General features: G+C 48.1%; 1 protein-coding gene across 6 annotated transcripts in view; it reads right to left on the reverse strand.

The window, feature by feature from the left end:
- Positions 1-23,116, reverse strand: part of PITPNM1 (phosphatidylinositol transfer protein membrane associated 1) — a 393,174-nt gene that overhangs the window by 154,401 nt on the left and 215,657 nt on the right. For all 6 annotated transcript variants that reach the window (XM_085651656.1, XM_085651652.1, XM_085651654.1 and 3 more), the window contains exon 3: positions 11,522-11,736. In XM_085651656.1, coding sequence (XP_085507782.1) covers positions 11,522-11,736 — 215 coding nt within the window. The remainder of the gene's footprint in view (positions 1-11,521; positions 11,737-23,116) is intronic.

A 23,116-nucleotide genomic window follows, 5' to 3' on the forward strand; every position in this document is an offset into this window, starting at 1 on the left:
AGAGGTGCCACCATTCCCCAGCACCTCCAGTTTCTCCTCTCTTTAGAGTGCCCCCCTTGCACAGCGCTGGCAGATTCTAGAACACAGGGCACCACCCACGCCCCAACCCAGAGCACTGCAAATGTATTTATGGCATGAACCTAGCCACAATGCAGCGGCGCTTAAAGTCAGCGAGGAATGGGGGAGGGAGCAGGTTTGAGGACACTTAGTGCATCGTGATGTAGAGTTCTTTCAAGGGGTGCGTCTTCAACTCTTTCCTAAATTGGAGCCGTGTTTAGGCGCTCTTGGTAGATACAGGGATGTTGTTCCAGGTCCTAGGTGCATAGATGGAAAAGGCCTGCTGTCTTGTTTTTTCTTTTTTTAACTTCTTATTTGGTTTATTTCTTTCTTTACACTTAGTTGGCAGTCAGATGGTGTCTTCGCAGAGGGCGTGCCGAGAGCCAATCAAGGTGTCCTTCCTCTCCCCACCTATATAGAGTTTTCAGCATGGGTTTGCGGGTTGCTCCATCTTTAACTCCTTCTCCCCCTCCCATACAGACATGGTCCTGGCATCTGCACTCCTGCTGGGAGTGTATTGGCTAGTTACACGGTTCCTTACACTACCTCTAGAATGTCCCAGGGTGGTGCTTGCTCATCCACAGGACAGCTACCTCCCACTTCAGATAACATATGTATTTTTTCACCAAGGGTATCTTTGCACTGAATAACAGACGTTTATTGTTACCCACCTCAATGGTACTCATTTTATCAACCTCAGATGGATGAAAGGCTGAGTGAACCAACCGGGATTTGAACCTCTGACCATGAGGTCGAACAGGTCCCCACAGTGGACACATTAGTCCACTAAGCCACCAGACCTGGCAAGAGCAGCCACCCTTCTCCCCTCAAACATTCTGCCTCATGGGCTCGACCAATCCTCTAAGGGAGGTGCTCTGCTCCATTCTCACCCTGGTCAGCATTCAGAGGCTCTGCTAATGAAAAAGGGCTCTGAGTATTTCCCCTCACAGGGGGCTGGGGTTTAATATTGGAATGAGTATTGCGTGGCTCAGCAATGCATAGCCATGCCACATAGGTGTAACAGGGAAATCAAACCTTTCTTAAGGTCCTCAGACTTTTTTCTCCCCTCCCTAGTTTATGTATATGTGTTACATGAAGCAGAAATCTCATTTTGATAGCTGTAGATCAAAAAAAATATTGTTTCCTTAATGTTAATCAGGGCAACTGGAATTGTGCGGCAGGAGAAGGCCAAATTATGCGGCATGGTTGAGTAAGTTATGCAGCAAGAAAAGGCTAATTATGCAGCATAATGCGGCATATTTATCAACAGTATTACTTAATTATGTTGTACTTTTTACACTTATTAGCACTGTCTGGGCACTGGGCGCTGTAGGAGAGTAGGATCTGCTTCACATGGGTACCCCCACTTTTTGCTGGTGTTTCACTGTTTTTCGACCTTAGTCTGGCTGTGGCCCTGCTAATCAGGACCACAGCCTAGCTGCTTCCTCTCTAAAATGGTTTGCATGTACATTAGGTACATATATAATTGGATTCTGGAGTGTCTTAGAAGCCCCTAGTATATGGTATACTATGTACCTAGGGCATAGGTACCTCAGAGGCCTACCAGGGGCTGAAGCATGTATTATGCCACCCCTAGGAAGCACTCCAAAATGGCACCACAGGTCTGCTACTGCAGCCTGGGTAAGGGTGTGCTTGTACCCCTTACAGTGGTATAGGCTACCTATATCCACCTATATATACAGACACATATAAACCTATAAGTCACTCCTATGGCAGGCCTTGACAATCCTGAAGGCAGAGTGCTTGGTTTTGTGTGAGAGGGTGCCCAAGCGTGAGCTGAGCCCCTCTGCAGCTTTCGGAAATACTTCCATGATACAGCCATACCATAGACTCTTAAGTGCATTATAACTTCGCGTTAAATGCTAACTTTGTAATGGCTCCATCAAAACATGTCGGGTTTGGTGTAAAAAATCTTGGAAAACTACCCCCCGCCAGTTCTGGCGGCAAGGGTAGCATTCCACCCTTCTAGAGGGAGAGACATGTTCACACTGGTCTAACACGGTAGGACTTTCCTGAGCCCTGGCATCACAAAATGGATGCCTCTGCCACAGACACAGGTCTGGCCTCCTGCTGCTGACCAAAACTCCGGCAGGGGAGGCCTGGACAATAGGTTTCCTGTCGAAGGGAGGTGTAACCACCTCCCCAGACAGGCAGATGTGTATTGGGGCTGGGCGGGAGCACTCTCTGGTGCTTTGAAGTCCTGCACTGGGGGCACGTTTGCTGTCCCTGTGCATAGTCCAGTTCAAACCGGTTGCAGGGGCTACCTGCCCCTGCTCTGGTGAGAAACTGGACAAAGGAAATGGGTGTAACCACCCCTCTTTCCAAACCCTCCCATAGGTGGGTCCCTAGAGTATGTCCAACCCCCAAACTTAATATAAGTATGGGAACCCAGTCCTAGAGACTTTAGATTACCCTGGACGAAACTCTGCAACATATATCCTGGACCTTCGACTTTCTATCTCGACTAGAAGACGGAAGAAATCTCCCTTGGGGTCAAGGAGTGACTCCCCTGCTTGGCAGGCACCAAAGAAGCAACTGACCGGTCTGCAATTCTGAAGCTCCCGCAGGACGCCGAAGTCTCTGCATCCCCAGAGGTGGATTTCCAGACTTCCCCAAAGCTACCCTGAGTCCACAGCAAAGATGAGGCCCGTGGCTATCGTGGGTGACGTGGAACCGTGACCCCTGGACACCGTGAACTTTTGCAGCAACACTATCTTCTGGGACTTCCTCGAAGTTGTGCTTTGGCCTCAGAGTAGCCCCAGCCTTGAGCACCTCCTGCACCGAAGATTGCTGGCCTCCACTCCACGAGTGACCCGTGGGCCGGTTTCAAGTGCGACCGCTCAAGGCTCCTTCGCGATCGCTAGCCTGTTGTCTAGTAGGTCCCCACGAAGGCAACTCCTCTTCTACTTGGGCTTTCCTGGTTGCTTCAGATGTGCCCTGACTTACCCTCGTTGGGTGAGTCCCTCAGACCTTGCTGGTCTGCACTGCAGTCCTTTCTCTGAATTCCTGTGACTTGCCGTCGCCAAGGCTTGTTGGGTCCAATCTGGTCGCCGACATCGCAGCACTCGACAGACTTCGTAGGACAGCTCAAATCCGGCTCGTGGACTTCGTCGACGCCTCCTGGACCTCGTGGCTGAAGAGTCAAGACACCCATCAACTCACCTGAAGCACCCGACATCTGTGGGCATTGGTCCATCCTGCCCTAGGTCACTGACAAGTGACCCAGACTCTGTCCCCTCTGCTGTCAGGTTCCTTACATCCTAGATCCAGGCTTGGATCTCTTCGGACACTTCTCTTCATGGCAGCAGCAGTTCTTTGCAGGCTTCCATTGCAATCGACGACGCGACCCGATACCAAAAGACACCTATGCACCCGGCTTCCCTGGTAATAGTTTATTATATATATATAATAGTTTTTTGTTACAATCTGCAGATTATGCAGCAGATGATGGATCACGTGGCAAATGCGGCAAATCTATAATTATGTGAAAATCGCCGCACAATCGCATAATTGCAGTGGCCCTGATGTTAATATTGTGTTACACTAAGCCCTGATACCTTTGCAATTATATTCAAATAAAAACGTAATTTATAATAAATAAATAAATGGAGTTTATCAAAAATTTGAAAGCAATAGGAGATGGCTGTGTGGCAGCTCCGGAGCCACCTTCACCGGCCCCCACTCTCCGGACACCATTTTCTCAGATCCACATCAGAAGCGGCTCTAACACCTGCTCCAGACATGGTGGACTTCAGCCAGGGCGCCGCTGCCAACATCCCAGCGCTGTGACTTCACCTGCAGTTTATTCTCTGGGCCACTCTCGCTTGGATATATGGTGGCTGGTTTCTCCTCCTAGCTCTCAACCTGAAAACCTAAATATAAACCATTTGTTTTCAGCCAAAGTGCCCCAAAACCTGGCGCAGTGTCGTGCGCCAACACAACACAGCATGTGTTTCTTCACCGGGCACCATTCCAGTCCTAGTCAAACCGCTGCCATATGAGGGAAGCAGCAAGTGTATTTCAAAGCATATATAGCGATTTATTTAGAAGGGCTCAAAACAGAAGGCCAAAAATGGTGAAAATACCATTCAAGGCCTAATGCACTAAAGCAGCAGCCAATTACACCCAAAGTACGTAGAGGAGGGCTTGTCTTTTATTCTATGTCCTGTGACCTGTGGTCCAAGGAGCCCCTGGGGCCCGCGAGGCCTACTCATGGGGTCTGCAACCTGTTTTACAAAATTAAATAATATTAAACTTAGTACATTACAATAATGTCAGAGTGATGGGGGTAGCGCAGAGGGACAGAGCGCCCATCAGACCCAGCGCCTGTATGGGGTGGGACCCCATTAGACCCAGCGCCTGTACACTTAGAGGCAAAATGATGGGGGTGGGGCAGAGGGGCTGAGAGCCCATCAGACTCAGTGCCCGTAGACTCAATACAAGCAGGGTGATGGGGGTGGGGCAGAGGCACTAGGAGCCAATCAGACACCGCGCCTGTATACTCAGAGGCGGGGTGATGGGGTGGGACCCCATTAGACCCAGTGCCTGTACACTTAGAGGCAAAATGACGGGGGTGGGGCAGAGGGGATGAGAGCCCATCAGACTCCGTGCCCGTACACTCAATACAAGCAGGGTGATGCAGTGGCGTAACGAAAATTTAAGGGGCCCCCCTGCAATGTACACAGAGGGGCCCCCACTCCGGATTTAATCTGGAGCGTTTAGGTATGAGTACTGTGCAGAGGGGGGCCCCTGCAGCTCGGGCCCCCCCGCACCGCGAGGCATGCGGGGGCCTGTGTTACGCCCCTGGGGTGACGGGCATGGGGCAGAGGCACTAGGAGCCAATCAGACTCCGCGCCTGTATACTCAGAGGCAGGGTGATGGGGGTGGGGCAGAGGAGCAGAGAGAAATTTGAAATTACTAAATTAAGAAAACCCAAAACATGCAACCGGGACGTCTCATGCCGGGCTCTGGAAAAATCGACAAGAGGTCATTAGGGACAAGAACCTACTATGTTTCAGGAGAAACCTGAAAGCAATCCATCAAAGTGGACTTGTAGAGCACAGCTAAGCACCCAGCAGGGCTTCCAGGCGCCAAGAACCTTCTGCTGAGTAGGCCTGGGCTAAATTTCCGTTCCGCTCGTGGAAATTGCGATAATTTGACATTTTCGCGTTCCGCGGAGAGCGCGAAAATGTCAAAATTTCCGCATTCCGCAGCTTAGCGATAATTTGTTTCTTGCTCGCGCTGTAAAATAATACATTCTCGCGCGCGCGATCGCCTCACCTGCATCCCCGCGTTCGCCGACAAGTTTTCCCGATCCGGTCGCGTTCTCCACGAGATGTTGGATTGTTGGTAGCCATTTGCGCTGTCTCGCGACAGTTTGCGCCCGCAGTGACGTCATGCGTCGCGCGATCACGTCTTTCTTCTCGCGATCATGCACCGCGAGAAGAGTGAAAACAAGATGGCCGCGCCCGCGAGCGACCGCATGGGTAAGTTGGTGAGCCGCGACCACGCAGGAAATACCGCGAACGGGCGGGAAAAAAACTTCCGCATCTTCGCGATATTTCCGCGTGTTTGCGGAGATTTTTAACATTTTTGCGATAATTTGCGAAAGTCGCTTTCGCAAATTCCGCCCACCCCTACTGCTCAGGGAGGGTTCCGTTGAATAGCCAGGTCTTGAGTCCTTCCCTGAATTCCTGCAGAGAGGATGAGGTGCGGAGGTTGCTCCAGACCTTCGCAGCCCCCCTGCATCCGCCTCTGTTGCTTCGGCGGATGCAGGGGGTGTGAGCGAGGGCGAGGGAGGCGGAGCGCAGGTGTCTGGAGGGCTGGTGAAACTTCAGGCGGTGGCTGATGTATGCTGGTCCTACTCAGACTATATGACACAGGATCTCTCTTGCAACGCTTGCGCCGCCTCTTTGACGTTACTATGTTTCTTGTTACTCCGTCTTTGTAATTTTTGTTACTTAGAAAGAACTCTTTTGCCCTTGTGGCTAGGTCTGGGCGATAGAATACACACAACAAAGAAATAAAACAATTTGTTTTGCAGAGGTTGGTGCATTTAATTTGGGGAGAGTGTTTTGTCTGGCTATCTTGAGACCAATTGGAATACAAAATTGGACAGATTGACATTTCACGCCATTGCTGTGCGTTGATTGGTCATCAGGGTTGTTTTATTCTGCTTACATGAATTTATCTGTAGTCTCTTGACTCCTGGTGCACGGTTTCCTTCCTTTTGGGGGGGAAACATGGGATCTGCCTCTACACACCCAGGGGCACAGCTTCAGGGGGTCAAACTCCCCCCCGCCCCAATAAAAGTATTTTCTGATTAATAGTTGGGTGCTGGGGCTTTCAGTTGGTCAAGCGAGGTTTCTGCTGGATTTCACCCGGAATTTTTACATGCTCTTCCCCCTCTGTTTTGAAAATCTTAAAACACATTCATCCTCCAGGCGTCGAGCGCAGCTCTCCATGCTTCCTTACAAGGCAATGTGCACTATCAGGCTCAGACGTCACTAGGCACGTATCTGCCCACGTCACCGCGGCTCGGCGCAGCCCGCCTCCTCCCTACATCATAATCTCTTGCTGTGGAATCTGCCACGGCGGGCACCGGAGAGCCCGTATGTAGAACTGTATAAACCCCGACAGCCTCGGTGTATGGAAGGGTCACATGCTTTAACTCATGATGATCGCCAGGCTGGTAGAGATGTTAACTCGGCAGGGTTCCAATGCACCCACCTATCCCGCAGACAGCCCCAGCATCCTCAGAGGGTAATTCGCTGAGCAGCCAATCAGATGGCGAGGATTCTCCCTATAGCTTCAGTCCCTGCTCAGGTTTCCATAGCAGCAGAGAGACAGGAAGGCATAGGAGACACTTACTGAGGGAGGAGGGTGCGTCACATTGAGTCTATGAGAGACACAAACACGTGGAACACTGGACACAGGTGAGTAACTTTATTCTCTAGCACTGGACTCTTCATAAATGTAAATGCTAGAGTTAAGTGAAACCCAGCTAGCTAGGAGCATGGCTCAGTGAGCTGAACGTTTGCAGCAGCGTGGCAGATGTTACGAGATGCAAAGCTGGCAGGGCACAGTCAGCCATCCATCCTTCTGAAGTGGGTAGGTAGAGTTCCTCAAATTGGTTATCTGGTTTTTAGAGCGCCTAATAGTGGCAGCAGTGTGGCACGACACAAAACGTATTATTAATGGAAGAGTGGTGGAAGGTGGACCTGGGGCTCACCTCATCTAAAGAGACCCATGGAATATGCCGACCTCCACGTGGCAGCTTGGCATATGGAAGCCAGTGGAGCACCCTGGGAAGAGTCCTGCCACAGGTGCCATCCTGCAGGTTCAATGTGCCTGGCACCCTTTCCCCTGGGATGCCCGCTGCAGGGAGGTGAGGCCCAAGAGCAGCGTGTGGCTTCAATCCTTGATCTACAGATCTGGAGGTTGCTCCCAGCACAAGAAGACCATTCCTCTTCCACTGCTCCCCAGACCCTTTGCTGAAGGTGTTATGTGCATTGTAAATGCAGATCACTCCCCAGTACTCTCTTGGCTGCAGGAGTCTCAGAGGGCTTGAGAGAAGGTCCATCTCAGCACCAAAGACGGCTCTGCCCTGGACCAGCTTCACAGACCGAGACCTGCCGTCAGGTCCTTGCAGCCGAGAGAGATCCAGGAAGGAGACTCCCAGGGAGAGCAAACAGGCGTCACGCAATGTCCGTATCACTACTGCGCAGGCCTAGATCCACCTACACAGGAGGTTAAACACAGTACAGCAGTGCAGGGCTCTTCGGAGATGCCTTTCCTCTTTACTACGATATGTCTCGATACGGCCCTTGAGTATATTCACATAACCACGTCACCCCGCAAACTCATTACAAGGCTTTAGTCGCTTACACGGACAGCCTCCCCAACAAACACGGCGGTGCATGGGCGGCAGACCTGCCCACTGGGCTGACGGAGGACCGGTGGCAACACTGCTGCAAGAAGACCGAAAGACTCACCCTCAACTATAGATTGAGACAGATACATCTCAATCTTTTACGTAGACTACACCGCGCCCCCTGGGCCCTCAACAAAATGGGCTTAGCGGTGGACGCAACCTGTGAGATGCTCTGCGCCAGACGCCATGCTTGCACACCTGGCCTGGACGTGCCCCAAAGTGGCTGACTTCTGGAGAGCGGTGTGTGAGGTTACTACTGCCCTTACCCTAGACTGCGTCACACCCGACCCGCTCACGTGTTTAGTTGGGCATGTTAAAGCAATTCCCGATGCCAGTCGCCGACTAGTGGTGATGCGACTGATATTGGCCAGGAGGCGGGTGGTGGTTCATTGGGGTCGTAAAGCAGCACCATCGACTAAGGCGTGGCTTGCTGATGCAGCACACTGCCAACCACACCTGAATGAGTACTGGAACCTCATGCCCCTTGCAAGCCACCCACACGATATTTGGGCCCCCCTAGTGGCGTATCTTAACCGACTGGATGACCCCGACGAACATATGAGCTCCTCTAGCGTGACCTCCCAACATACATTACCCTGAGTGGCCGTGCGTAGCAGTTACGCTACTCTAGGTATAGGCTCACAGCTGGTGCCTCTGGACGTATATCTGCCTGCAGGTCTTGTTTGTGCCCACTTTGCCACTTCATGTACTGCCTGTCTGGTTACAGAACTGTAATGTTGCCGCAATGTATACTGTTAACTCTGTATGCTGAAGCATGCCAAATTCCGTATTCATTGTAATATGTACTAAGTTCAATAAAATTTGAAAAAAAGAAGAAAAAAACTACGATATGTAAGCTGAGCTGGGGCGTCTAGGACAGTGGTTCTCAACCTTTTGACTTCTGGGGACCCCCATTTAATTATTACTGGAACCTGGGGACCCCCACAGATTCATCATTGGAATTACACAGGCACCCCCACTGAGTCAGTCCTGGAAGCCGGAGCATTGGCGATGATCTGAACCACAAAACAACACAAAAAATACAGATAAAAGCTTCCATCAAACAACTACACAAATGATGCCACATTTTATTTCATTTGCAAAGACATATAAATTAAAATCAAATCAACACAGATTTGAATAGAAAGGTTGGAGCTTTTCTAAGTTCAATTCGGGCCGCTCATACTGCATGCTATATTGAGGCGCCTGCACTGCTCCCACGACTCAATCTGAGGATATAAATTACATTTTTAGCCTGGAATTTCAAATTCCTTGAGTTTGAGTTTAAGGGTTTTGTAGAGCGCTCATACACCCAGCGGTTTCTTGGCGCTAAATGACTACTACTGCTCAAGGGCAGGAGAGTAAGGGAAAGTGATCGTTCAAGAAGAAAAGGCTTGGGTGAAGAGAAAGGTCTTGAGGCCCCTACGGAACAGAGGGTACTGGGAGCAGGTTCTCAAGTAGATAGGAAGGGAGTTCCAAAAAGCTGGAGCCGTGGTCGAAAATTTGGAGCCCCCCCACTTCTTACGTTTGAAACGAGGGACCACAAGGAGGTGATGAGAGGAAGAACGAAGTTCTCGCGAGGGAATATAGTCTTGGATGGCTGTGTTAATAAAAGCAGGGGCAGAGCCTGTCCGGGCTTTGAAGATGGTACATGCAAGCTTGAATAAGGTGCGATGCCGGACAGGGAGCCAGTGCAGGGAGACCAGGAGGGGAGTGACGTGGTGTGATTTTGGTAAATTGAAGACCAGTCGAGCGGCTTGGTTTTGGACCAATTGAAGACGTCTCATGAGATATGCAGGCATGCCGTGAAAAAGGGCATTGCCATAATCTAGGCGAGATATTACCATGGCCAGAAGTATTAGTTTAAGCGCGTCAGGGGAAAAGAAACGTGAGACTTTACGAATTGTCCTGAGGGAGAGGAAGGCTGAGGATACAACGGCAGAAACTTGAGAGTGTAGGGAAAGTTGATTGTTAATTTTGAACCCAAGAGTTTTGACAGCAGGGACCGGAATAGGTGGGGTACCTAAGGAGGAGGGCCAAAAGGAAGAGGACCAGGGACTGGCGCAACCACCTGTCAACACCAATTCCGTTTTATCGGGATTGAGTTTCAGGTGGTTGAAGTTCATCCAGTCCTGGATAAAGGTCATGACGAACTGGAAATTGGAAATTGACTCGGGAGAGGAAGAGAGAGGAAAGATGAGCTGGAGATCGTCTGCGTAGTTATACACAGAGACCTCCAACTGCTGTAGGGCAAAAATGAGGGGGGCAATGTAAAGATTAAATAAAATGGGAGACAAAGAGGATCCTTGGGGGACCCCGCACTGGACAGGCCGAAAATCAGCTGAGTAATCACCCAGACGAACCGCCTGAGTCCGACCATTCATGAAGGAGGATAGCCATAACAAGGCCGTCCCTCCAATTCCTGCCGCCTCGACACGTGAGAGTAAGATGGTATGGTCCACCGTGTCGAAAGCGGCGGAAAGATCCAAAAGGACCAGGGCCTGTGGTTGATTAGAATCCATTCCCTGACGTAGGTCATCCAGGACAGATATAATTACAGACTCAGTTGAGTGAGCTGGACGGAAACCGGCCTGTCTCGGAGCCTGGACACTATTTCTTTCCACAAACTCACTTAGGGTTTTGACTACATGACGTTCCAATACCTTAGCCAGGAAAGGTAAAAGAGAGATGGGGCGGTAATTGGCTGGATCCGAAGGATCCGCCCCGGGTTTTTTTAAAATCGGAACGATCACTGCCGATTTGAGTACAGGAGTAACAAAACCCTGAGATAGCGAGCTGATAAGAAAGGTAAGGGGCGGTGAGGGGCAGTGAGAATAGATCCGCTTCAGAATATGAGCAGGGCAGGGGTCCAACGGGGAGCCAGATTTAACTAGCGGAAGAATTGAGGAAAGTGAATCATTCGTGAGGGGGGGAATAGAGTCAAGGCGAGCTGTAGTTGGCGGACAGCAAGGATCAGAGAAGGCCGAGGAAGGGGGGGGATCTTAGCTTTAATTTTACTAATTTTATCAAGAAAGAAGGAGTTGAGGGAATCGCATAGTGGTTGTGATGGGGAAGGTTTGAGTGAGGCTCGATCGGAATAAGCGAAATTCCTTCACATTCACAGTACGTTTTAAAATGTTCAATTGTACATTTAGCTTCTTTAGCTATATACACTTTATTAATCTGTTAATATTGTTATATTTTCTAAGTAGTCGCTGACCCCACGAGGAGGCTTTGCGGACCCCCAGGGGTCCCCGGACCACGGGTTGGGAACCACTGATCTAGGAGAAGTAGAGTTCAGAGCCTCCCGCCTCACCAGCTGCCTCACACACCACACAAGGAGACCGTTTTGCAGCGAGAGCTTTGCAAGCTTCCCAATGCATTGCGATAATCACATTGCGAGAAAGTTTCCCCCAACTCTCATACATGCGCACTGTCAGGAGTGCACAGTGATTGCTATCCAATGTAGGCCGAGCACTTCTACAGGTTGTACGAGTGTCTACGGGGTACCTGGTCCTCGTGTAAGGGTAGGCGTTCCACGACTCCTCCTCCACCTGCAACGCAGCCTTGGGAAGCAGTGCCCGGAACCAGCTGGGGATGTGAGATCCCACATGGTAGATCTTGTGTGTGTACTGGCCAGATCCTCCTGGACCGTTGGTGTAAGGTCGGTTCTCTAAAATCTCCACACCACTGCCCTCTCCACTGGACTCCTCCCGGCTCTTTTTCTGCAAGGAAGAAACACAAAAGATCATTTATAGTCCATGATAAGTGAATCCTGGTCTTTTACTTTCCTTCACACTGTTCTTGCAATGCAGACTTCACATCTGTAGTGGGATTTAACACAGAGTGCTGCACATATGGGGCCAAACAAGCCCTTTCCCAGGGGCTGGTGAAAATCTCCCCCACCTGTCCCATGGCAGGACCTCTTTTGAGTAGAGTGCTTCATAAATCCTATTGGAGGGCTATATATCACCCACAGACACACTGGCAGCCCTAAACATTTTGAACAGGTTCAACACAGAGTCTGGGATTGCACAGCGCCTGGTAAAAGCATGCATTCAAAACCCAGCACCGAGCCTGGGATTGCACAGCGCCTGGTAAAAGCATGCATTCAAAACCCAGCACCGAGCCTGGGATTGCACAGCGCCTGGTAAAAGCATGCATTCAAAACCCAGTACCGAGCCTGGGATTGCACAGCGCCTGCTGAGAGCCTTCATTCAAAGCACTGAGGGCAAAACAGAGGGCAGAAAAAGAAGCAGGAAAGGCAAAATAGAGCAAGAAACGAGGAGAGGAGGAACAAACATTCAGCAGAAAAAAACAGAAAAAGGCAAAATGGTCCGGATGTCAGAGAAAATAGCAGAAACGGCAGAACAGAGGGCAGAAAAACGAGCAGAAACAGGCAAAATAGTGGGTAGCAGGTAGACAGGTAGCAGACTGTGGGCAAGCTGGACAGGAGAACTGTTGCAGGGGAAGCTGGCACGAGGACCTGCTCAATGGGGTCGAACTGTGGCCTCCATTAAGTAGGTCCTGGGGAGAGGACGAGGCACTAGAGGGAGTGGAAAACAAAGGAGGAGGGAACTGGCGAGAAGAGGGAAGAAACAAGCAGATAAAAGCAAAACAGAGCAGAAGAGGGCAAGATAGGAAAGAAAAACAAGTAGAAAAGCCAAAAACAGAGGGCAGAAAATAAGCAGAATAGGTAAAACGGGGCAGAAAAATAAGCATAGAAGTCGAAACAGAGGGCAGAAAATGAATAGAAAAGGTAAAGCAGAGGGCAGAAAAACATCAGAAAAGGCAAAACGGGGCAGAAAAATGAACAGAACAGGCAAAACAGAGGGCAAAAAAACAGCAGAAAAGGCAAATAGAGGCCAGAAAAATGAGGAGAAATAGACAAACAGAGGGCAGAAAAATGAATAGAAAAGGCAAAGCAGAAGGCAGAAAAACAAGCAGAAAAGGCAAAACAGGGGGCAAAAAAATGAACAGAACAGAGGGCAGAAAAACAAGCATAAAAGGCAAATAGAGGGCAGAACAATGAGGAGAAATAGACAAACAGAGGGAAGAAAAATGAACAGAAAAGGCAAATCAGAGCAAGAAATGAGCATAGAAGCCACAAACAGAGAGCAGCAGGTAGACAGGCAGCAGAGGGTAGCGTACTGCGGGCAAGCTGGACAGGAGAACTGTTGCAGGGGGAGCTGGCACGAGGGCCTGCTCGCAATAGAAAGTAAGTTTAAACATCAAGGAGATAATCTCACTCGGGCAACCCAGAACCTTAAGAAAATAGGTGAAAATATTAACAGTAGGTAAAACCTTAGAAACCACACAGGTTTTAGTGTCTTAGATTAGAAGTTTATAAAGTTCCTGGTTACTCCAATGGAGTGTCGCCGCGCTAAGAATTCTTCCACCTCGTCAGTAGGCCGAAAAGACTCCACCACCCGCAACACAGTTAAGTGGTCAAGGATTTCCTGAAAAAACAAGTTTTTAGCTTCCTACGGAACAGCACTTCTGAGGGCTGCATCCTAAGCTCAAGCAGCAGCTGGTTCCACATTTTTGCAGCAAGAAAACCAAACGATCTTCCTCCCAACTGCGCTCTTTGAACTTTTGGGATGGTCAACCTTGCAGTACCCGAAGACCTAAGACTCCTATTAGGCCTATAAGGTTTAACAGGTAGCGAAGGCGTTTCTCATTTAAAGTTGTATGGCAGAAATATAGGGCTTTAAAAGTCCCTCCGTCCTGTACAGGGAGCCAGTGTAGCTCTACAACAGCGGCCCCTAAAGGGGCGCACCTCAGAATGTTGACATACGGCCCACGGTATTCTGTACTCTGCAACATTCTCATTTTACCTTTGGTAGCTCCAAGATATAAAACCTTGCAGTAATCCAAGCAGGAAACAATCACCGCCAGGCTGATGTTGTGGCAGCAAATCTCAGATTTTACACAGCATCTTCAAAATGCCCAAACAAGTGCCGGTCAGGGATGACATTTGTTCATCAAAAGACGATGTATTATCAAACCACCCCCCTAGATTTGTTATCTTAGGTTTAGGGACCGGGTTCAGCCCTAATTCAGGAGGCCATCAAGACCAGATTGAAGGTTGTTTTCCTACCACAAAGATGTTGGCCTTTCCTCCATTTAGTTGCAAACAGCTCGGTTTCATCCAGTTAGCCAGATCTACCAAACATGCTCCGAGCTTAGGAGCGGCCTCAGCTTCATTCTGTTCCAGAGTGATAATCAGCTGAGTGTCATCAGCATATGATACTAGCTTCACCCCATGGTTAGCTACTATGTCCACTAGCGGGCGCATATAGACATTAAACAGGGTCGGACTTAGTGCCGAGCCCTGTGGAACCCCTTGCAACAGGGGTCGGATCTCTGATTTGAAAGGCTGTTGGAAAACTTGAAATGACCGGTCTTGGGGACAATCGGTGATCCAATCCAAAGTACCACCCCTCACTCCTATGTCCCACAGACCAGCATTCATATCTGCAGCCTCATGCGCATATTTTTATTATCATCCTTTTATTTGGAAGCCAGGTGTCTGCACCCTCCTAAACCCCTACTCTCACACTTTTTGCGTCCACATACAGGTGCTTCTCACTTTCCGTCATAGTGGATAGAAGCAATCCTCTCGTCTGACTCCATGACTTTGGCGGAGCGGCTTCCATGATAATAACTAATGATAAAGGTGCCGACTACTCTGCTCTGCTGAACGCGCCTGTGGAGCCCTTACAGCAAATTACTACCTTGGGTCAGCGGCAGCAGGACTGCTATAATGTGGCAATATCCGCAGCCATGGGTATTTGGCCCCGAAAGTTCCTCCTCCTTTACTAAAGCTTTTGTGATGATCTTCAGGGTGAAATCTGAGAATGCCCAAAGTAGGTCATAACTTTCAAAATTTCTAAAATCTAAATGCAATTTTGAAAAATGTCAGGAATTATTGAACAATTCAAGATTCAGAGGCATACTACGAAACCTTTTTACAGAAACGTTGGCGACACGCATCTCGATGGTCCGTACTTGAACTCCTTCGCCTGTAGCCAACACCCCCCTATCGGCATCTTCTTCTGCTGATAGCTCTCTCTGGTGGCATTCATCTGGTGGCATTTATTTCTGCCTCAGCTGCATCCCCTGGCACCAGGAAGCACCAGGGCCTAAGAGGAGCACAGCTCCTACAGTATAGTCTTGCATTGTCCCACACAAGTTGTAACTGTATTTGGGTTGGGATAGCAGCAGTCCTGCACATGCTCTCCTACTGGACTAGTGCCCGATCAAGTCGATATGTAAATTCTACAAAACATTCATAGGGAGCTTCTACTTTCAGATACATATAGTCATCGACGTACATATTAAGCAATCAAATTTATTATCGGGATTCTGCAACAACAAAAACCACCATAGGTACAATAATGGAATATCTCACAACATTATTTTCAACACCATACAAAGTGTTCTCACCAAACTTTCAAACATTCAGGAGAGCTTGGATTATTGTCAGATTGTTTAACTCGCAAGTTTTTAAAAACATTTTATATTATATATTCCCAGATGTACAATGTTTCTTAACTAAGACTTTTTTCATCCAACACGTGTTTCACTATCAATAGAAAATGCGTCGAGTGACTGCTCTGTTTTGCCTTTTCTGCTTATTTCTCTGCCCTCTGTTTTGCCTTTTCTGCCCCATGTTTTGCCCGCTGCTTTGCTTTTCTGCTTGTTTTTCTGCCCCATTTTGCCTTTTCTGCTCGTTTTTCTGCCCTTTGTTTTGCCCTCTGCTGCTCTGTTTTGTCTTTTCTGCTTGTTTTCTGCCGCCTGTTTTGCCTTTTTCTGCTTGTCTTTCCGCCCTGTTCCCGCCGTTTCCTCAAGACCGGTCGTAGGGGGAGCTGGCACGACAGACCTCGCACCCCAGCGCCCAGAGACTCCCATGGGTGACAGTGATTTGATGCTATGTGCTGATTTAACACAGTTTTTTGGATTATATTCCAGAATGCAAAAGAAACATTTTTAGCTACTTTGAATCTTACTTCTCCATCGTGAGTAACTTCTGTGAATTAATAAACATATAATTTTGCAACCTATGTGTGGGATCCCAGAACACACCTTTTTAAAAGAGAAATTTCTCTTTCAATATATATTTTTATTTCAAAACTCGGACCAAATTAAAAAAGCACTATTTTGATCATATTTTAATAACATTAAATCCAGGAGCCCATACATAAAATCCACACTTAAAATAAAAGCCACGACCTTTACTAGAGGGAATTTGTGACATGGTCACCTCACAGCAACCAAGTTCTCCAATATCCCAGAGTGCAGTGCACGGGCACTTAGGGCACGTCAATGGATCAGGAAAGTCTGACACTAATGCCCCAGCTCATCTCCTGGTGAAGCAGGAAGGCTGTGCATTAGAGAATTCTAAGACGGATTAGAAAAGGCTCCACCTCGGGGGAGGTGAAACAAGGGACGGTAGACCAAACCTCGGATGGCTGGGGCGATGACCACTGAAGAGCCGCTGTGCAGGATAAACATTCGATAGTATATTAAGGCACTGGCTCAACGTCTAAGCAAGCTTTAGTTCTCAAAAAGGGAGAAGGCTTTCTCACTAGATATGAAAATCCCCTCTCTGATCATGAGGATGTTGAACTTCTACCAAGGCAGTTAAAAAAGTACCCTCTCTCATTCACGCAACATTTCTGGGATGACCTGAGCAGGTCTGCACGGATAGGGCCAATTATGGGCCACTTTTATCTGAAGAATTCATGCTATCAACTGATGCCAGATTGGCAGAGCTTCAAGAGCGCATGTGTGATCTGGCACCAATCGTGCATAGCTGAAGAGGTCCCACGTGCAGACGTGTGAGATGTAGTACACATTGTAGGAAGCCATCAAACCTGATAAAAAAATGTGAAGATTTCTTTGTCTTGAGATAAAACCAGTGAAGATAGTCCTACGCAAACCAAAGGAAATAATCTTGGGCCATTTCTATAAAGAATGGACCCAAAATACTCAACTGATTGGACTGGAATAAAAGTTTGACATCCAGTGATTCGCGTGGAGACACGCATCTTGTCCTAGATTTGCAATAGTCTTATTAGCTTGCCTTGTGAGGACGCTTTACGAGCCAGTGATCCCTAAATAAATATATAATTTATTTTTCTTGGAGAAAGGTCACTACCATAACAATGACATTTAAGAATGTAGCTAAAAGGGGGTTGAGACCAAAGGATAGAATCTTACAATATTAATGATTGTTGACAAATTTACAGGCTCTTTTACAGTCCTAAGAAAACATGGATTTACAGAAGAAATGTGTGCCAACCAAATAATTTCACATTTCTTCTATTCCTCAAACATTTGATGCACATTTGGTGCTTTCTGAAGGCCATGATAGGCAGTTGCCTTAGGGCACTACCACAAAAGGCCACAAGAGGGTGCTTAGCTTGATGAAATGGCCTCGTTGCCACAGTATTGTATTGTAATTGCATTTATACAGTGCTTATTACTCCTGATGAGGCGTCAAAGCACGTTTTCAGCGAGTGCATGCTACTCCGGAACCCATAGAGGATTAGTGTTGAATTAGTATAGTGAAACATGCAAGTACATTTTAAGTGGTGGATAGGTTAGTCAGTTATTTGGATTGAGAAGGATAGCGGAGGGATAGAAGAAGGAAAAGGTTTGCATTTATATAGCGCTTGCTACCCCTAATAAGGTGTTAAAGTGCTTTTTTGGCGAGTAGCACGCTACTCACCGACCCATAAAGGAGTAATGGTGAATTAGTATAGTGAAATATGACATTTGAGAAGTGGACATGTTAGTCTTATTTCGAATGATAAGCATAGTGGAGGGATAGAAGAGTGAAGGATTTAGACATTTTCTTTTTTTGTATTTTCTTTTTTTTTTTGGGAGGTCATAGCAGTAGTGAGAGGCTTAGGATGAGTAAAAAGGGATGTGGAGGGAAAGAGCCAGATGGAAAAGTTTAGAAATGTGAACAACCAAATGACGAACAATCATACGTGGGGCTCAGAAAATCCCTGTGCCAAAGATGGTTTATTGAAATGGAGCTGTACAAGAGCAATTTGTTATCAAAACACAAAACGTACGTAGGTTACAAACAGTACAAGGCTAGAGCTATAAATGTGCAGCAATTTGGAGTGCATTCAATTCCTTGCTTGTTGCATTTTAACGCGCTCCCCATACATTCCTCGTGTAACACTGTGTAGAAATGTTATTACCACATTTAGCATTGCGACAGGATTTAGCATCTGACACAAACATGGGGAAGTTTGTCTTTTTCCAGTAAGGAAGTCAGAGGTTTGACCCTTGCACATCTATTGCACACATCCAGCCGCACTGCAACAGATGTGGAAATAGCTGGTGTACTACAAGTATCCCGAAGCTTTTTTTTGTCCCATAAATTCACAGATTTTACATCGAATATCGATTTATATTGTTCCCTTCAACAGCTCTTCTTCATAATGAAACAGAGCAAGTTACAGAGTTTCTCAGTGCTTTGGAAAAGCACTGCTGTATTTGGAGAAGGATGTCCCCTTCCTGACCCAGTAGGTCCAACGAAGCGGCCTGATGGGAATGGATGGACATTTCAAACAGGCAAATGTAAATGGGTAAGGGAAAGGCATGGCTTATACAAGTTGTTCTACGCCCATCTGTATTGACCTTGTTAAACTAGGCTAGGCCGATATATGGGTTTCAACTTTCATTCTACACAAAGAGGTGAAGAGAGGGGTTCTGGTCCAGCACACGTCCTCTCAAATAGGACAAATCAATAAACGGGTGTGCAGTTCCGTAGTGATCGTCCAATATGTCCACTTTTGGTAATAGGACCAACTGAGATCATACAGGGCATCCTTTATAGGAAGCACAAGCCCTCACCCACCAAAAGGTGCCATGGTTCATCATTAGGCTGTGCTCCTCGTCGGGCTGGCGACGCAGTGCCAGGCGAGCTTCTCGAAGGCGCTCTTTGCATGAGATCTTTTTCTTTGCCTTCAAGTCTGGAATCCCAGATCTAAAACCTCAGGGTTTTTGTGAAGGAAAGACATCTGTGAAGGGAAGACTGCCCCCAAAAAGAATGAAAATATCACAATTAACTAAAGGCACACAACTTTTTTTTTTATGTGAAAGGGGTCTTTAAGAATACAATCAGTGGGGCCCACATAGTTCAAAGAAAGTTGGTCAACATGTTTCTTGCCCATTCTGCCCTCTACAGGATCAACGGCAAGTCCTCGGGACCAGGAAGGGAATGCCCAATGTCCATGAGTGAGCTGCCAAATAAGGAGGGCATTGAAGCCCACCTGAGTTCATCTTCGAATAGTGTCCTAATGTACTATTTGAATGGTAGCCACTTACACCCCAATATGACAGATAAAGTTCTACTGATGAGTATGACCTAGAGACAATAAACAAACAAGAAGCACAACATATAGAAAGGATGGTCAATTCACTATGCGCTTGTCACTTCTGTGCCTCACGGTTGAGGATCGCAGAGCATTCACCCACATGCAAGACGTGTCATGGCTGCAACAATGCACCCAAGTGGTGTCAACTTTTCAGCGGGCCACCATAGCAGTTACTATTTTTAAAACGCCCTTTGTAGGCAAAGTTTTAATCACACTCATCTGCCATATTGTCAGGTCATTATTTTTCTCACCGGAATCCCATAGTAGTCAGGCCCTTGGTAACCCATGGGAAGAGGAGTCATGGATCAGCCATTTGTAGGGAGGGGCATGTGTAGTCACCAAAACCGGTATGAATGTCCCCTATGACCCAGTTTTAATGCCACTTACTGGCTCAAATTTAAGTCCTTGAGATTCGTATACCTGTCTAGATGGTCGTGGGCACGAGTATGCTGAAGACGCAACAACAAATTTGAGGCCATCTATCAACCAGCCCACCAGATCTCATCCTCACACGTGTGTGGCCATGGCGTCACTGTGTTAAAATGGTGTTTTTACTCAAGTCTTGTTAATGCGGCCTCTCTGTGGACACAAGCTCCTATCCACTATGAGCGTCATCTTAGGTGAACAAGTCCCCGTTAACAACTTGTAGTGGACCAAACCACATGTTTCATACACATGATCGAACCGAACAGGTCGCAATCAGTGCGTTGTGGATACATTCACATCAACATATTCACTGTCGTTCACTTGATCTTATTCCTCGTCAACACCTTCCCTTGTGTTTCACCCTATGCCCACTCTGTACACCTCCCACAGGGACCAGATCTTTCCCAGTTCCCTGGGCATCCTCTGCTCTGATATGACCCTTTCTCCGCTAGCTAACACCAGCCCAAGTCTTCTCCACAGTCTTTAATCCGTGGAGGTTCAGAACTCCCCAGTTCCTGGCAATGGTTCGTTTGGCAACACCAGCTGCTAGCCTCAGCCACTTCCTGGTGTAACTGGGCCAGTTTATGTCTCCTGTGACACCCAACAAATGCCACCTGGCATCTGTGGGAACCTGTTGCCCCACAACCCTCGCCATGATCCGAATTGTCCCTTTCCAGAAACGCTCGAGTCTTGGGCATTCCCAGAGTATGTGAAAGAAGGTGCCCTTTCCCCGCCCCCTCAGATGCAGTGATCGGATTCGCTCCACCCAGTCGGGGGTGGAGCGTCCTGGAGGTGTGCGACCCATGGAGGATGCAGCGTTAATCCCGGCAGTATTATCAGATGTCCAATATTTGTTAACAAAAACATTTTTAATCAACTACGTCATTCTCAGACTCAAAAAAGAGGACTTTTTAAAAATAATCTCTTTACTTTTTCAATCTATGATACATTTTTACTGAGTCAAAGCGCCCAGAGTGGGTTTTGGCTCCATCAGTTCAGTACTGCTCTTTCTCTCCATGCCATTGGCTTGTTGACGTTTCATTCCGCCCCCTGTGGAGTTTTTTTCCCTGGAATGCACGAGAACTACTTTACATCTCAAAAGTACACTGAATCCTCACAGTTTGTGCTCTTTGTTCCAAACATGCATTGTCTAAAAAAACAATCATTTTGTTTTCTTTTTTTCTCTGCAGAAGGCTTTTTGTAAATGCTTTAGTCCAGATGGACAGGCATGTAGATATGTTTGTCCATACACAGACATGGGCGCAATCGAGCTGCCTAAAACAAAACAAGCACTGGCAAATTCAATAGGCCGGATTGCTTTGTCACTTCTTGTTGTGTTTGTGATACCATCCTCGGCCTGACGACCCAGCAAAGTAAAACTGCAGAACGGAAGAGCAACAAGCCTTGGTTGTGCTTCTGGTTTCAGGCTGGAGAGGAACAGCCCTGAAGCGAGAGGAGAGGGGTCTGCAGTGTCATGAGAAGCACTGATTGGACCCTCCTGAGCCCCTTCTAAGGAGCTCCTGAAAATCTGCTTCTAGTCCTTGGCAAGAGCTCTGTTCAAAGAGCGACAATGAACCCATCACAACAACCCAGCAGAGCTGTGGACCTGAACGATCTTAAAGTGGCAGAGACCACCGTTCTTAAAGAGCCGATTGACCTGATCTCCTTAGCCGGATTAGAAGCGGGAACATGAGCGAGGAGGGGGCATTCTCACAGACCGCTCTGGGAGTCTGCTGGGGAACCGGATTAAGAAATAAAGAAGTTGGTAAACCAGATTAGGAGACCTAGACCGCTTTTCCATTGCGGTTTGTAGGATTTGGCAGAACCCGGTGTGCTGTCTTTTTAGGTGCCCTGAAATCAAAGGCACTAGAGATCTTCCCAAGCTTTACGTTTAAATGTTTCGAAGATGTCTGAACTGGAAGGTCTGAAGCAGCGATATTCGACTACGGACAAGGGAACAATTTCATCCAGTGGAGACATTCTTGACGGAATGGAGACCACCACTGGGGGGGTCAGGGCAGGGTGTCTTATTACTTTGGATTCCTGGTATCTCTACAAGTATTAGCATTTTTAGGTCTTGGGCCTAGCATTGCACTGCGTAGCAGTGCTTGCGCAGCGCGAGACCTTTAGTAGGTGAAAAACAGGGTTTCAGCACTGACCTAGGAATCGCACACGCTCGTGCGTGTGCTTTTCCTTTTGTGCTGCCCCATAGGTCTTTGCATGCGTCTTTTAATGAAAGACTGCATGTAATTGGCCAAATGCGGGCGCGTTGCTCCGCCCACGGCCTATTGGTGTCTATTACGCGCTTGGTGCGCATAATAGACACCAATAGACCATGTGGATTCAATTATCGTGCCCAGACACGGGCACGATAATTGAAACCATGGCTCGCAGTGGCGGGCGCGCGTACCACTTGCGGGCTTCTTTATTTTGTGGGCATTGAAGAGGCTCTGGCGACTGCCACGTTTTATCTGTTTTCGCATGCAAGGGTGAACGTAAAAGGGAAGGAGAAGTGCTTTTTGCAGGCACCGGCCGAGCTCGCGCCAGCCTTCTGACAGGACCCAAGCAACAGGTGATCTTTCAGCGCTCCAGTGTGACAGTGGAATGCGCCTCTTGTGGTGTTTGTTAATACAAATAAGCAGCTGAGCCGAACTGTAAAGCAGCAGATGTCAATGGGATTCGCGCAATTATGTGTTGTGTGTAGGCAGTGTAGCGCTATAAAGCCGGCTTAAATGCTGTTCTGAAAAAAATCGGGCACTGTACGGCTGCCAGCCAGGTATATGTGCAGATCGCCAGTGGGAAGCTGGCCTGGCGTGGACAGGAACCGGATTTCCGAAAAAATCTGGCACTGTACGGCTGCCAACCTGGTATATGTGCAGTTCGCCAGCGGGAAGCTGGCCTGGCGTGGACGGGAACCGGGAGAGATAGCCAGGCAGTGACTGTGAGAAGGAGGGGAGAACTGGGGTAGAGTCGGGTGTCTCAGCCACGCGACTGCGCGTGCCCCGCCCCCATCTCCTGGACTTTTTCACAGGCCAGTCACCCTTGTGCCGTGCCCACAGGCGAAGGGGCCCGCCGTATTTTTAAATGTAATACTCTCCAGTTCTGCTCTTTCGGTAAATCGGGTTTACGTAAAATGTTTAAGGTCCATCAAGTTAGTTTTTCTCCTCCTTGTTTGAGGAGTGGGCGAGTGTCTGTGGCGCAAAGCGCACAGTGGGTCACACTTTTTCCAGTATGCTTAGGTAACAGCTGCATGCTTTTTATCACAGCTGCGCGCATG

This window comes from Triturus cristatus, chromosome 4_1, assembly GCF_964204655.1.
Source record: "Triturus cristatus chromosome 4_1, aTriCri1.1, whole genome shotgun sequence".
Classification (NCBI taxonomy): Eukaryota; Metazoa; Chordata; class Amphibia; order Caudata; family Salamandridae; genus Triturus; species Triturus cristatus.